This window comes from Tursiops truncatus, chromosome 17 (assembly GCF_011762595.2).
Source record: "Tursiops truncatus isolate mTurTru1 chromosome 17, mTurTru1.mat.Y, whole genome shotgun sequence".
Classification (NCBI taxonomy): Eukaryota; Metazoa; Chordata; class Mammalia; order Artiodactyla; family Delphinidae; genus Tursiops; species Tursiops truncatus.
In genome coordinates this window covers 53,277,279-53,294,145 of record NC_047050.1, presented here as the reverse complement: position 1 = coordinate 53,294,145, position 16,867 = coordinate 53,277,279, and the positions used below count along the sequence as shown (strand labels likewise).

At 31.2% G+C, this 16,867-nt stretch overlaps 1 protein-coding gene across 3 annotated transcripts in view; it reads left to right on the top strand.

The window, feature by feature from the left end:
- The window catches only part of CSMD3 (CUB and Sushi multiple domains 3), a 1,081,491-nt gene that overhangs the window by 947,548 nt on the left and 117,076 nt on the right, over positions 1–16,867 (top strand). For all 3 annotated transcript variants that reach the window (XM_033843074.1, XM_019931944.2, XM_019931943.2), the window contains 4 exons: positions 6,692–6,810; positions 7,907–7,976; positions 12,916–13,032; positions 16,076–16,285. In XM_033843074.1, the coding sequence (XP_033698965.1) occupies positions 6,692–6,810; positions 7,907–7,976; positions 12,916–13,032; positions 16,076–16,285 (516 nt within the window). The remainder of the gene's footprint in view (positions 1–6,691; positions 6,811–7,906; positions 7,977–12,915; positions 13,033–16,075; positions 16,286–16,867) is intronic.

Genomic DNA, 16,867 nt, shown 5'->3' with positions numbered 1-16,867 from the left:
TAAATCAATGAGCAGTTTTTGGTTTTGAACTTATAAAGTGTACATATTTTAAAAGGAGAAACTGCATGCAGTAATGGTGTTACAAATTTAGGGGTGCTCAAAGATCTCAGGATGTAGTCTCTGAGGAAGACAAAGGTAATGTTACCTTAAGGAATAGATTTTTTTCTCCTCCCACACCTGAGAGCACTCATGATACCTGCCACTAATAATTTCTCTGTCAATCTTGTGAAAACTCAGGTGGTCTGAAAACATCTTTTCATCTTGTGCAATAGTTAGAGGGCTAGTCTGAATACCCAAATCATAAAAAGTCATAAAATATTAAATGCTCAGAAATGTATCCATTTAACTGTAGCTTATAAATTACAAAAGATATCAATTCAACATGATAGTTATTTTACTGCTCTCCTTCCTTGAGCAATATGCTTAAGACATAATGCATTAGGTCTTAATGAGTTTATCTTTATAATCACTAAAAATATTTTCCTCCTTTGGGCTAATTAGATAATTGATTATTTGTGAAAAATAGTGATTGTAAGATTTATATTTTTACCTAAACTAGTTTTCTTATTCCAATTTATGCATATCATCTCATATCATCTCTTGTTCCAATTTATGCATATCATCTTCTATTAATTATAGAAACATGTCCTGCCCAAATTAAATTATTAATATTTGTCATTTCTAATCTAAATTGCCATTAACTTAGAATATATTACACACAAATAAGTGTAATTGATCTTTATAAGCACATTTCATTCCTTAATCATATAGGGCCATTCTAGTTTTAGCATAGTTTGCTCTTTTCTTTTAACCAAATTTATTTCATGATCATCTAACTTTTCATGTCTTTGTGCTGTTGACTTAGAGATGTCTCAGCCTAAGTTTCTGAATTTGGAAAGCATTGTACTTTTGTATTCCTAAAGTTTCTCTGGTTATATCTTGAGGCAATAACACTGCTCTTGGTCTCCTGGATTTTCTCATAGAAAAGCCAATATGTTTAGCTGTATATAGAAACTTTTCATTGTGAATTAATTATAAAACTGAAGGTACTTCAGTTTTGGGCCCTCTATAGAAATCTTTACATGTGTTCTTTATACTCCTAGAGTATTTATATGGGACCTATTGATCTTAAACATACAGAGACATACTTTCATGAGAACAGAAAAAAGAAATGTCCTTAGTAGAATGCAAATGGACAACCTCACTTCCATGCTTAAAACCATTCACTAATGCCAGTTAACATTTGTTGAGAGCTTCCCATGTTCCTGGGACTATCTAAGTGTTATGCATGTATTGTTTTCTTTATGCATCACCATATTCCTATGAAGTTGGTTGGTATTTTTGCATCCATTTTATAGGTGAGGGAACTGAGACATAGAAATCATCTCAGACTTTATAAAAATAAAAATTAAAAAGCAAGAAACTAGTGAAACCAGTATGCACACAGAGGACAGAGGTTGTGTTCTTAATAACTGAATTTTCCCTCCATTACTCACAGAAGGAAACTACAACTTTCTACACTGTTTAAGATTATAAGACTGTTTACACAACCTGCATCCTGCCTCCCTTTGCAGCTTCATTTCTTGCTGCCTTTCCCAAAACACTACAGTATGTTTTACCAAAAAACACCCCCTCCTTTTTTCCATAAAACAAGGAAAAATAATTTAAAACATTATTCATTTAACATGCCAGGACAGCATATTCACCTTCCCCTTCATTATCATGAATTGGTAAAATGTATTATGTTTTGGTATTCACATAGGTTAGTTCCTGTGAAATAATTATTTAAACAGAAGACAACCTTCATATATTGTGATTGTTCAATTACACTGAAATCATCTTTTAAACCAACCCCCTCTCTTACTCCACCAAGAATTTCTTCAGAGCGTGACTGCTTATGTTGCTAATTGATCTTTGCATTTCCATCATGTATGTAACACAATAAGAGTACACAATAGGTACTCAATAATTACTTATGTAATGAATGAATGGTACCTACGTGCCAGATTCTATTTATTTTATCGTTTCACTTATCCTTATTCTGTAGGCTAAAATTTGATAAGTAGTATCTATTACTGAATATTCAGTTAGTTTCTCAGAGTAATGCTGAGTTAAATGTTAAGTAAGGTAAACGAAAGTAAAGTAAGTAAATAAAAGGATCAAGGTAAACGTGAGAGAAGCCTGTACCACATGTTCCTGAACTTATACTGCTGCTCATCAGTGACTATTGATGTTCTGAAGGAACAATTCTGAAGTCAGAATTGTTCCTTCTAAAAGAATTTAATCGACATTCAATTACATGTAACAATAGTATTTGACAAATTTTCTTTAGTAGATTAATTAATTAATCCAAGGTACATTATGGTGAAAAAAGTCTGCATGCTTATCATTGCTGATTTCTACAAGCCCAGAAACTAGTAGCCCAGCTCATATTGAATTCACCCTTTGATTATCATCAACTTCTACATTATTCTCAAACTGTTATAATGATAAATATGGAATGCCAAATGATAATTCTAGCATATTAAAAAACACTTAAATATGGTGCAAACCTAGAAATAATGGTTATTTGTATTCATTATTTAGAGAAAAAATTTTAAATTGAAGACATGTGATATGTTTAAAATAACAAGATCTTCACTATCACTGAATACAACCTCTTGTTCAAAGACGTGGTTCAGTTCCTGTTCTTTTCTCACATGAATGCAAATCCAGTATTTTTGGTCTTCATTTTCAATAAATTTATACATGGGTTGTCATGTCAAATTCATGAAGGGGTTTTTCTTTTTACAAAACAATGTTGCTGGGAGTCTTAGCAATAATTTAGCTTTCTTATCCTCCCTGTCTCCCTCTCTCATTGCATTAAAGACTCGTTAAAATCATTATGGAATACTATATATATATATATATATATATATATATGCAGAATGATCAGATATAAATGATATGATTAACACCATTTTCTCCTCCAGGTTGCCTTGTGGTCAGAATTGGAAAGAATAATTTTTGTTTATAAATAAATGTTGGAAATTGAAGAACTGAGGTTTTAATGTTTTCAGCCAGGGTAACTAACCACAGTAATTTGACAGCAGGTGTAATTAACTCTGTGCAATTTTTGATATAGATTTGTTCCTGTATTCATTTCTGTTTTTTTTTTTTTGGCTACAACACCTAGTTAATTGATCCAATTCTCATTAAAAAAATTCACTCAGAGAGCATCTTTGATTGCCAAGCACATAATTTTACAAAATTTACACTCATAAGGATGAAAATGACTCAATATGCTGATTGGCTTGGTTAAGTAGGAGAGAATCCTTTGCAACACTTTTACAAATACCTTTTCTTTGTTGATTCCTATGAATAAGTTATTGCTATTGTTACTTATAAAGAAATGAAAAATAATTATTAAAGAAGACATTTTTTAAACTATTTAATCACTGTTTTGTAAATTAACAAATGACTTTAAAATAGGAACTGTAGCATTTTCAGATATCTCTGCTTTATTTTCTTTAGTGCATGTAAAATAATTAAATGCAAAAAAATGAGAGAGGTCATCAACATGACTTCTCTTTCTTATCTATTACTTCATTACCTTGGTTTCTTCCCTGAGACAATCATATTAAACAGATTAGCAGGTCCAACTCAATCTCTTCTAGAAAAATAGAAAGCAGTATATTCTTGTACCCCCAAGTTCTCTGCTAATACTAATTCATCTAATAGATAAGTGATTTTATTATTTACATTCCATTATAAAAATTTCAGAAATGCAGGAATATACAAGAAAACACATAAAAATCACCAATAATCTCACATGAAGAATCATAACCACTGCTAATATTTCACATATTTCCTTTTGGTTATTTTTCCCTGTGATTATTTGCATATAAGAATTTTTAACCTACGAAATTGTTATTGCATAGTTTATAGAGTTTTATATCACATTTTAAAGTTAAAACTCTTTCATAAATATTTTGCTGTGTCTGTATATAATATGGAAAAATCTCACTTAAAAATCTCTCAATATTCTATGGCATCACTGTGCCGTAGTTTTTTTGTTTTGTTTTGTTTTTGTTTTTTGCGGTACGTGGTACGCGGGCCTCTCGCTGTTGTGGCCTCTCCCGTTGCGGAGCACAGGCTCCGGACGCGCAGGCTCAGCGACCATGGCTCCCGGGCTTTGCCGCTCTGCGGCATGTGGGATCTTCCCGAACTGGGGAACGAACTCGTGTTCCCTGTGTTGGCAGGCGGACTCTCAACCACTGCACCACCGGGGAAGCCCTGTGCCGTAGTTTTATTTATCCTCCCAGAGGAGGAAATCACCACTTATGGATATTAATAGTTTTCTATGTGTATGACCCTGAATGGAGTACTTGATAGAAAGAAGGAAAAGAGAAATGAAAGTGTACTAAATTTGGCCTTCTCAGCAAGAATGACCACATAAATGGCCTTAATGGTGAACGGTAATAAACGTACTGTTCAGGACTCCCAAGAAACTAAGGAGTCCTTACCAAAGGAAAGTGAAATCATACTGACAAGACATATATGCTTATATCATAACTTTTTTTTGATTAGTAATTCTTAAAAAGGACTCTATGAAATCAGATGAATTTAATGTGTAAGACCCATTAGTGGGTGCTGAATGAGATGAAAGTAAATATAAGACAGTTTCTTTCTTGGATCTCAAAATCTAGTAGGGGAAGTGAGACATTTAACCCTTAAAATTTTAACAGTAGGTCACAACTTAATGGTAACTTATCTTTCCTAGTTCTATAAATTCAAGATTACAAAAATCAAGAAATATGCGATTTGACATATGTTTAGGGACCTAACTAATTGCCGCACCAGGCATTGGAATTACAGTCCACATGACCCTGTCTCCTTTAGGACTGCCTCAAATGCATTCCCAAATGGCCAATTTACTCCTCCTCTTTACTGCCTTACTTTCTGATCTAACCATAACTCCATCATGTCACTGCTTTTATTTAATTTTCTATCCTTTAATGTGACATCATTTTTAGCTACTCTGACCATTATGTTATTAGATAAACTATCTTCCATTTGCAGAGATAGACGTTTGTATTTATTAAGAAATAAAATAGGGATGCACTTTCTTTTATATACTATTCATTCATCTATACAACGAATGTTTATTGAGTGCTTGCTTAAGACTCTGTGCTTCAAGCTGCCCTTCTGGAACTTATATTCTCAGAGGGGGATAAACACTGAACAACTATTTACATAATTATTCATTATTAGTTTATGTCAAATACAACAAAGGTGATGGAGAGGGTGGTGTTATGTATGATAGCATCTATCAGAAGGAAATAACATGGTCAAAGAGAGAAGGAATATATACGATATAGTCATACTTTAGAATTTAGTTTTCAATGTTTTTTAATAAATAAATATATAGTGTGAATATTTATAATGAATATATATATTCACACATATATATAATGATTTTGGAGTGGTGACTGCTTCCTCCCTCCATTCAAATATGTATTAGATTAGTTCAAAATGTGAACTACAAAGAAATAGATAATAAACATTGGCTCTTATTGAAGATAAAAAGTTTTTAATAATAATACATTCACATGTTTGAAAAAATGTTTTGGCAAAAACATCAAACAATTTTTATTCCTTTAAATGAATCATTTTAGAAATAATGCCATTTGCAGGAATGTAGATGGACCTAGAGATGATCATACTAAGTGAAGTAAGTCAGAAAGAGAAAGACAAATACCATATGATACCACCTATATGTGGAATCTAAAATATGACACAAATGAACTTATCTATGAAACAGAAACAAACTCACAGACATAGAGAACAGACTTGTGGTTACCAAGGGGGAGGGTGGAAGAGGGACAGAGTGGCAGTTTGGGGTTTGCAGATCCAAATTATTATATACAGAATGGATAAACAACAAGGTCCCACTCTATAGCACAGAGAACTATATTCAGTATCCTGTGATAAACCATACTGGAAAAGGATATAAAAAGTATATATTTTATATATATATATATATATATATATATATATATATATATATATATAACTGAATCACTTTTCTGTACAGCAGAAATTAACACAACATTGTAAATCAACTATATTTCAATTAAAAATGCTAAACTAAATGAATCATTTCAGAAAAACCTTTTACTTCTGTATGCTTTTATTCTTTTATGTTGAAAAATAAGTTGTTGATGTAAAAATAATGGAAGTGTTTTGAATTATATCATAATCTCCCTCTCAGAAGAAGGTACCAGGTGATATGGACAAAATAGCAAATAATTTTTTTAGGCATTTTACTAAGAATGTTTTACAGATATAATTTCACTTTATTATCACAATAAATTATTATTCTTATTTTTATTTAGGGATTTTCTTTTTAGGAATTTTTAGTTTCATTTCACAGAAGACATTTAAGCTGTGAGTTAAAGAAGAATTCACGTATTATCACACAGCTAATTAATGGTTGGTGCCACGAAAATTGAAATAGTTCTGTGGTGGAGTTCCAAAGCACATTGCTCTAACCATATACCGTTAAATCTTGTTCACAGAACATTCTTAATGTCTCAATGTAAAATCTAGTTTTAATGACACCAATATTCAGTTTTGGTAATTTAATATGCATGATTTAAGCATTCATCATTTGAAAGTTACTTATATTATTATCACTAAATATTCTTAGCTATTGGTTTGGATTCCTGTCCTGAACCACAAACTCCTAGCAGTGGGAATAAAATTGGAGACAGATACATGGTTGGTGATGTAGTATCCTTTCAGTGTGATCAAGGCTATTCTCTTCAGGTAAGTCTATTTTAAACTTTTAGCTTTGACTTCCATTACCCTTTCAGAATATTTTAACAGACTAATCATTGATAATACACAGGTTATAAAACAATATTGATCTCAGGCTGCATAATTTAACATTAAATCAAAAGTTATTCAATTTGTCAGTGAGATATTCATGAGAGAAATTGCTGGAATGAATAAATTTGTTGTGTTTGCAAATAACCAAAAATGATTTTTGAATCAAAATAAATGTTCACTTTTCTCTCTGTTCACATTGGATGTGACCACTGAACGCCTGGATTTTCAGAATTTGAAATAAAAATGAAAGTGATACTTAAAGCATTAAATGAAACTTCCATGATAATAAATTCCCCGAATCAGTAAGAATCAACTACAAATAAGTATTGCTAAAAGTGTGGATTTGCAATGTATATTCTGACTTTACGTATTTATATTAATACTCTTTTGTAGGTGTTTTGGAAGGTCTCAATTTATGACCTCATAAAAATCTCCCTAAAGCATAGACCTATTAAGAAATTAAAAAAAAAAATTGAGACAGAATTTCACATGTTAAGTAAATAAATTCCTTAGAGGAAAGAAAAGTAAAAATTAATAATTTATAGTCTTTAAACTTGTAACCCAAATTATTAGTCTCAGAAGTGAAATCAAGTTTTTCTGGACTTTAAAATTTAATATACCTCAGTTGACTTTTCAATTTTTTATGAAAGAATTTTATAATCATTTTTTAATCTATCTCACCTTGAATATTATTGCAATTTATTATAAATCACTATGTATATGGCCATTTCCTTCATATAATTATTGCAGTACCTTAGTAGAAAATGTTTTGGTAGAACAATGTTAAAACCACAGTTTTAATGTGATAAAGAGTCTTAATTTTTCTACCAAAAGCTTATTATTTTTTACATTTTATCACAAGTGTATATAATTACCTTTCTTGTTTTAAGTCACACTAATATTTCCAGTAATGTTGAAAAATATTAAAATGTAATATATTATTAAGTTTGTTTTCATAATTATCATTCACTATCCTATGTTATATTTACACTTTTAAAAATGTGTGCTGAACTGCATTGTCTTGTTTATATAGGGTCATTCTCATATTACATGCATGCCTGGGCCTGTGAGAAGATGGAATTACCCAATCCCAATTTGTTTGGGTAAGTTAAAGAACTATAAATCATTTATTAGCTGTATCAAATTTTAAAGGTACACCTTATGTATGTTGTTGTTCAAACATATAGTTTACCTTTTGTCAGGTTTTATGGAAATTATATTTTGAGATAAATGCTTCACATTTTTTTTCTTTTTTAATTTTAAATTTTTACTTTTTTTTGCCCCAAACTTTAATATCAATGGATGACTTAAAAATACAAATTGAGAAAAGTTATTAAGTTTTTTGATTCCCAGAGAGTTTTCTCAATATGATGTAGTAGAAGTACTCATAGATCAGGAAAATATACTATTGCTTACTATTGAGCCAAAATAGATAAGGAAGCTGGAGTCTACCAAAGGGAGCATGACACCCCATGAGATGTCTTCATTGGTAACAGGCAGTTGAGATATAGGATGTATCAAAAGAACATTTGGGGCTTTGAAAGTATGGGCCCAAATTTTTGTCCTAATTTAATGCAGCTTCCAATTATTTCTATCCACCTTAATTTTTTTTCTCTTTTTCATTTCTGGTGTCTGTATGCAACCATTAATATACTGGGCTCTATAGAGTAGGAAAAAAAAAGTTTGAAGTATGGTCTCCATAATTAAAACATTTGTTTACCATTTAGAGTTGTAGAAATAAAAGAAATGAAATAAGAATAATTTAGTGTCAAATAATACCATTGACTATGTGATAGAATTTAAGAAAGATGAGATTGGTATTGATTGAAGTCATTGGGAAATATATTCAGTCCATAAAATTTACAAAGAGTTTTGGATGATAGGTGTAATTAAGATAAATGAATGAAGAAGACTACCCTTTCTGAGTAGGAAAAAGGGCAAAAACAAAAGAATTGGTGTGACTTGTATACCCTACCATGTACAGTGAACAAACCTGTATTATATTAGTTTGCTTGGGCTGCCGTTAACACTACAGACTGGGTGGCTTCAACAATGGGAATTTATTTTGTCACAGCTCTAGAAGCTAGAAGTTCAAGATCAAGGAGCTGGCAGGGTTGTTTTCTTCCGAGAGCTTCTTTCCTTGGCTTGTAGAAGACTATCTTCTCCCTACATCTTCACATAGTCTTTTCTCTGTGAAGGAGCTCTCCTATCTCTTTCTCTTCTTATAAGGACACCAATACAATTGAATTAGAGCTCCACCCTTATGACTTCGTTTAACCTTAATTACCTCCTTTAAAGAAGGTATCTCATTTCCAAATACAGTCGCATTTGGGAGTTAGGGCTTTAACATATGAATATTGGGGGGAGACACAATTCAGTCCATAATGCCTATGTACCACGGGTGCAATTTTTGTTGGAGAGTACTGGAAAATAATGTTTAAGAGTAAAGATGTGTTTAATTGGCAAAAGATATTAAAAGCATTCAGACTTTAGATTGGATGACATTTTTTGAATGATATATTTCTTCAGGTATTATCATTTATGCATATAATGCCAGTTATAAAATTGTATATATACATATAATGCCTATTATAAAAATTTATATATACAGATAATGCCATTTATGTGTGTGTGTGTGTTATGTATGTGGGGTCTGTATGTGTGTGTATATCCAATTAAGTACAAAAATTGAGAATATAAAAGAGTACAAAGGACAAAATAATTACTATATATATTCTGCTGATACGAGAGCAGAGTTTTGGTCTTTTGTTCATTACTGTATCCCCAGTGCCAAGAACAGTTATTATCTTAAGTAGGCATCCAATAAATATGGTTTAATGAACAAATTAAAGTTTTGGGATTCTATAGTATGTATATTTTTTATAATGTTTTCCTTCTTGACATTCACTTAGAAGAATTTCCCGTACCATAACATGTTTTTAAAAATTTAATTTTTAAAATGGCTTTATGGCACATAGCATAGTCTAATTTGTATAGTTACTCTCTTTTGTTAGCTTAGTTTTTTGTCTTTTTGATATACATTTATACACATTTGGTACACATTTACACATTTATACACATTTCTTTTTTTATAAGTGTTTTTCATGTGCCTTCCTGTCATTGCATATAACTACTTAAAAGCTTTAATATTTCCAAATTGCTTTCAGAAGGTTGTATCAATTTAAATACCACTCAATTATGATATGACAATTTCCATCTTGCTATATTACTAGCACCAATTATTACTGTTAACAAATTGCTCAGTTTTTAGGTAAAATACTACATTTTGATTGCCTGTATTCCATTGTATATTGTTAACAAGGGAAGTACTAGATGGAAGTGATATTTTAATAAAATTAAACTGGAAAATTTACATTTTATTATATAGGATAAATTTGTATGAAACTGTATTAAACACTTATATTTTGATGTCCAATATATCTTCATTTGATTTTCAGCTAAGGTACAATAGCTGTGTATGACAAATGTATTATTCTGTTTGCTCATCTGTTGAATGGGATAGTAATGTCCACCTCATAGGCCCATCGTGAGAATTAAATGAGAGAATGCATAAAAGTATTTAGCACTGAACCTGAAATACACAGGGCATTCATAGCGGTAGTTATTATAGTGAAAATATGCAATAATTTAAGGATCCAATAATGGGGAAAAAGGAAGTGAACATTATAATGGAATATTTAATAACTCAAAGTTTATAATATATAGTAAAATGTAACAAGGCTTAAAGTGATTCACAGTATGATCTTATTTTCATTATATATGTAAACATATAAACACATATACGTGCATATGTATTTTTCTGCAGAGAAATAAAAGAATATAAAGGTCGACAGGCTATCTATGGGTAGTGGAATTCCAGAGCACTCTTATTTCTTTTGTATTCTTTTTTTTTTTGATATTTTATAAATTTTGGACAGTAAACTTGTACTATATTTGATAGACAAAGTGTCTAAATTGACATCATGGCCATATCATAAGGAGAAACTGAAGGCAGGAGGCTGATTCAGAGAATGTCTTAAAACTCTAGTAATCAGGTATCAAGGTTACAGTCTCATGAACTGGAAAATAAACAGTCTGCCAGATATTTTGATGGAAGGAAAGAAAAGTCACTTGAGATTTTTACATAATAGAGACAAATCTGAAGGAAGAATCAAAGATGATTTTATCTCGGAGGACTATGCTATGGTTGTGTCCTTAAGAAAAACAGTATAATGGGCCTCAAAAAAGTCTACTGTGAAACTTCTGGTGAAACACAGCATTCTCTATCAAGGCCTAGGGGTGCATGAAATTGCAGAGTCTCTGAGAAAATAGACATGAGTACGGAGCTGAAGGCAGATGCACTTTTTGGATTTTTCTTCTCATCCTTTATGGTTTGTTATTCTTTCTCTTTCATTATCTGTTTACTTTTTATTCTTTCCTTCTTTCTTCTCTGATTTTGGGATTTACACTCTAGAAAGGTGGACCATGCAGAGGCCAGGATTTTCAGCTCATTTCTAAAGAGATGGAAAACAGCAGAATTAGAGGGGCAGTGAACAGCTCAAACACTTGAGATAGTGAAGGCAAGAAAGCAAAAGAGTCCTTGTGTTCTTTCACTCAAAATTCAGAATAAAGCAAAACAAACCTACAATTGCATTCTTGCCAGAAACTTAAAAGTACTTTTCATTGGCCAAAATATTTTCTCTACCACTCCCTAATTATCAGATTGTATAATGAACATATGTGGGCAATCAAATTTTAGGAAAATGAATTGGTGAACATTAGTGGTTTATACATGTTGAAAATTGTTCTGGTTTAAAGATGGATGAACTGAGATTTGAGAAGGATGGAAAAATATAAAGGTGTATCTTTAGATCTCAATGGTAATTACAACTTCAAAAGAAAGGTTTATATGCACATTAACTACAAGGTTATATATATACCCTTAGTAAAATCTGCTTTATACATAATTTATTCAGTTCACATATTTAAACATAGCTGTCAAACTGGCTATTGATATCACATAGAACATTGATAAATTGTTCTACTGAATTTGCCTTTATGATATATAACCTGAAGTTTGATTATCTATCTGTTGCTATTCATAACAATAAATAAATGAATGAAATTGTAGGTAAGTGTATGGGTAAATTTCAAACTTGATGTGCATTCATGAAATTTGATTCTTCAACCCTCAATTGAGATGTGTATTTTAGTACTTCTATGATAAAATGATAAAAATGTATACTTAGAGGAAAGAATTAGCTTCTAAAATACAATTGACCTATTAATACATGTTAAATAGTTCTATCTAATCATGTAAAAGTTAAAACTTGGGTAATTATTTGTTCTTATAATTTATGGTTAGCTTATCAATTGTAAATCAGTATAATTCAGATTCTACAAAAAGCATACATTTATGCCTAAATTCTCAAACATGGGTTCATCTTTTTACTTGTTTTATACTTCCCTATTTTTTGTCCAGATTATTTTAGGATAAAGTGAGACAGTATCTGATGGTCTGTGAATCCCTTGCATATTACTGATAGAAACCAATATTTTTCTTAAAAATCTTCAGCCTCCTCACAAAAAGAGGAAAATGAATTCATTTATTGTGAAAATGAATCCCTCATCAATATAGTATGTTGCTGGCTTGATTTTACTATAAATTATATTATCTTTTGAATGAATCACAACATTTCTAGAAGTACTTCAGGATGAGAAATGTACTGCTTGCTATGGAAAAGGATATGTGCTCCTTGTTTGATTGTATTCACTGCACATGAGCTACTCCTTTCTGTACAATAATTGATTTAGCTTGTATTTACTGCTGAGGAAAGAAATATGTTACCCTTTTATGCTCTTTTACAAAATGCCTTGTCAATTGATTATATTTGATTACTAGTACATGGTGAATGAGAGTTGACAATATTCAAATTTATACCAGTTTTAACTCAGACACTTGATTCAGACTTGAAAGAATTTCAGTCTGTTTTTAATACAATAAAGTACTTTGGCTTAAGTGGGACCTCTATTCTCTTGCAGCGCAGTGTGGTGGTTCTATGTCAGATTTCAGTGGTGTGATCCTCAGCCCTGGGTTTCCTGGAAACTACCCCAGCAGTTTAGATTGTACGTGGACAATCAAGCTGCCCATAGGTTTTGGTATGTATATTAAAAACACGTGAAAGAGTATTTTTATATTATTAATGCATCCTTACAAAGAAATAACAAAGTCTAATAAGAACTTATGAAATATTCACAAATTATAGTTTACTTTGGGATTATATACATTTCACTTGGAGTACTTGGATAATTGAAAGAATATGGGCATTTTAAAATTTCATACATAGATGATAAATAGATACAGTTTATGATACTTTCCAATCAATATGTACAGATATAGCCTGAGTTAGATGTGTGTGGCAATGATTAAGTTCAACATGATTTTCATGTATAATTGTTTCTGTAACTCTTTTCTACTTGTTGAAACCAAGCAGTACATAGATAAATTATTTTCTGGTAATCTATTGAATCCAGCTGCCATTGTAAATAAATAAGATTTACATTTGAAAAGTATTAGTACAATTTTTCTACTGTTAGATTTAAATACCTGTGTAGATGTAATACCTTTCTAATTCTAATATTACAATTGCCAGTGTTTGGATATATTGCATTATATATATATTACATTTAATAAATTATTTTCCCTCTTGTGTCACTAACGTATTCTTTTGCAGCTTTTTTATATTCCATTAGTCTGTAAATGCATAAATAGAAGTGTTAGATTGAGGATAGACTTATTCATTAAATCACAGAAGAATAAGATGAGTAGATACTCCTTGAAGTACAAACCTGGTGGATTTAGAGCAATTAAGATATTCTGTACTATCTCACTTATTGAGGACTAAATTTAGGTACCTCATTTACCCAAAAGCATCTATAGCCTCAGAATGAAAATTCATGTTGAAATGTTTTACATAAATTCACAGAAACTCATAGTTTTGACAATTCTGTACTGAGCATGTACACATTATACTCCAGGTATTGTGCTAGGTGCTAGGGATAAAATGCATAGTAAAACAGACTTTGTACCTTTTCCCAGTTAAGTTACAGTCACAATGAGGAGACAAATAGTCAAATATGTTATTGCAGTGAAGTATAATAAAGAGTACAGGATTGTACACAGGCATCCAGCCTAGTCCAGGAAATGCAAAAAAGGTTTATCAGAGGAAGTGATGTGTGAACTGTGGCTTTAAATATAAGTAAGAGTAAGCCCATAAAAGAGGGTCGGCTTGTGAGGAACAGGAAAGAAATTCTAGGTAAACAGACTGACACATGGAAAAATGCAGATAAGAAAGCTAAAGAAATTCAACAAACTTGAACACTATATGACTGGCCTGAGGTTTTGGGAGACCAGTAGGCCACTGAGAGAAGAATGCTGGGGGGCTTTCTAATGAGAATTATTCTGGCTACAACATGGGAATACCCTTAATTTGAAGTTGTAGTCAAATTCTATGCCCTTTGATTGAAAGAGAATAAATGAATAATAGATTTGAAACAGTATGGTTATCCTTATGTCTTTTACTAGCCGCTTAAGAGGGCTCATCCCATGTCATTTATGGAGCTAAGTGAATTATTTTAAAATAAATTATTACGTGTATTTGCAATAGTGTCATTATGTCACCTTCAACTTAGCTCTTGCTAATACTTCATTGATTTTAAAAACCAAGTTTATTAAAAATTAAAAAGAATATGCATCTCTATTTTAGAAATGAAAACATGAGACCATTTCTGATTTGGTTACATTTAAATAATCCCACTGTTTTCTTTGAGTTTTGGCTAAATCAAATATTGCTTCTAATGTATTTGAATAGATAATTTATAAATGTTTAAAAGAAAATTGAATACACATCAACAGTTAAAGAAGTATTTTCTCTTGCCTGTGAAACAATTATGGACAACATAATTTGTGAAAAGGGGCTCAGGAAAATTTTAGAAAAATATGCACTTCTTGTAGCCTCACATATTAAGATAGTACATTCAAAGTTTTAAGAAGATTGTCTGATTGTCCAGGAATGTGTTTAATATTTTAAAGCATATTTTCAGTAATTCCCAAATTTATTTGTTCATGGAACTCTTTTTCAATGTAACAGCAAATTTCCATGGAACTCTTTTTCCAGGAACAAAATATGACTTCACTTGAGAACCTCACTAGTTATTAAGAGCAAGAGCTCAGGAGCCAGAATGTCTGCGTTTGAATTTCACCTCTTTTAGGATGTTGTGTAAACAGCATATTATTTAGCTTCTCTGTGCCTCAGTTTCCTCATTCTTGTAACTATGAGCATTAAATAAGTTAGCATGTATAAAAACTTAAAACAGTGCCTAGCAAAAAGAAAACACAATAAATGTCAGATTTTATTACTAACAATTTGCAGAATGGTAGTTGTGGAAAAAAACCATCAAATTCAGTAAAAATCAAATATTAATTGAATTAAGGAAACATACCTCAATAAAGGTTTTATTTTATTTTTCTCCATCCCAGAGATATTTAACTACCTCATATTCTAGTTATGTTTATAAAGATATTAAGACTATTTTGTAATATGATAGCATATAGCAATAACCCCTAGATTTTATTGGGAATATTACATAAAATTTGGCTTTATCTTCTGATGAGAAAATACTAAAAGAGCACGCTGAAAATTACATGCTTAAAAATGATATTTTGGAGAAGTTAATTTATCCCCTGTATATGACTAATTTCTAACACAGTCGTGAAATCTGATTATGTTAATATATAAAACTTTGCAATCATATTTTGGCTTCAAATTGCCCTTTTACAAAATACAAATTATTGAGTGGCTTTTCGTCTTTAAAAATTGGTTGATACAGTTTTAAATGGTATTAAAGAGCAAGAAAGCCACTTTCTTGATTAGTTTTGCTATGGTGACAATGTAGTAAAATGAGATTTCCCCATGTGACAAATAGTGGGCATTTGAGAACAGTATTCTGTTACTTTCAACTATAGCACAGCTAATTGCCCTGGGCAGACAGCAGACCCATGGCCCAGATCTTGAGAGTATGCCTCTCAACTTAAATGGAAACGTATCTTAAGCACATTAATGCGAGCATGTGTTTGTGTATATGTGTGCATTTAATTTGGTAAAAAACATAGAGTAGCATTATGTTTGTTTTTCTTCCTTAGGTGTGCATCTGCAGTTTGTAAATTTTTCTACAGAAACCATACATGATTATTTGGAAGTAAGAAGTGGATCTGCAGAAACTAGTACTGTTATTGGCCGACTTAGTGGTCCTCAAATATCATCTTCCCTATTTAGCACGACCCATGAAACCAGCTTGTATTTTCACAGTGACTATTCACAAAACAAACAAGGGTTCCACATTGTATACCAAGGTGAGAGGAATAATAAAAATATGAAAGCTTTTTAGCCTCCAAACAGCTATTAACGATCTAACTCTAAGCATTTTCTATATTGTGTTTTAGGAAAAAAAGGAACCTAAATCAAAGCAAGCTTCAGTTAGGTAGAGTTTTAAATAATGCTATTTTCAGTCAACTATATAGGGGGAAATGATGTCTTTCTGAGGCCTTACAAATTCTAACCATGCAAAAAGGATTGAATTAATTTTAATACACAGTCAAATTAAGCAAGTCAAGGCAAGGCAGCCAAGCAAGGCATGGTGGATAGGCAAGATTTATCTCTGCTTTTATACTAGAATAAGTATATTGAAAAGATATATTGTGGTACTCATCTACTATATGTAAAGTTATTTTCTTTTACTTTATAATGAAAGAATAACATAACCTTCCTTGATACCATTCTATTGCTATGAGAATATAAAATAAATAATTTGACAATCATATTAGGCCTATTTCTAGTATAAAACTGCTGCATGACCTTGAGCATGATTTTCATCCCTTTGAAATAAGCAGCTGGGAGACCTAGGCTTAAATGCTGATTCTCTACGTTCAGTCTTA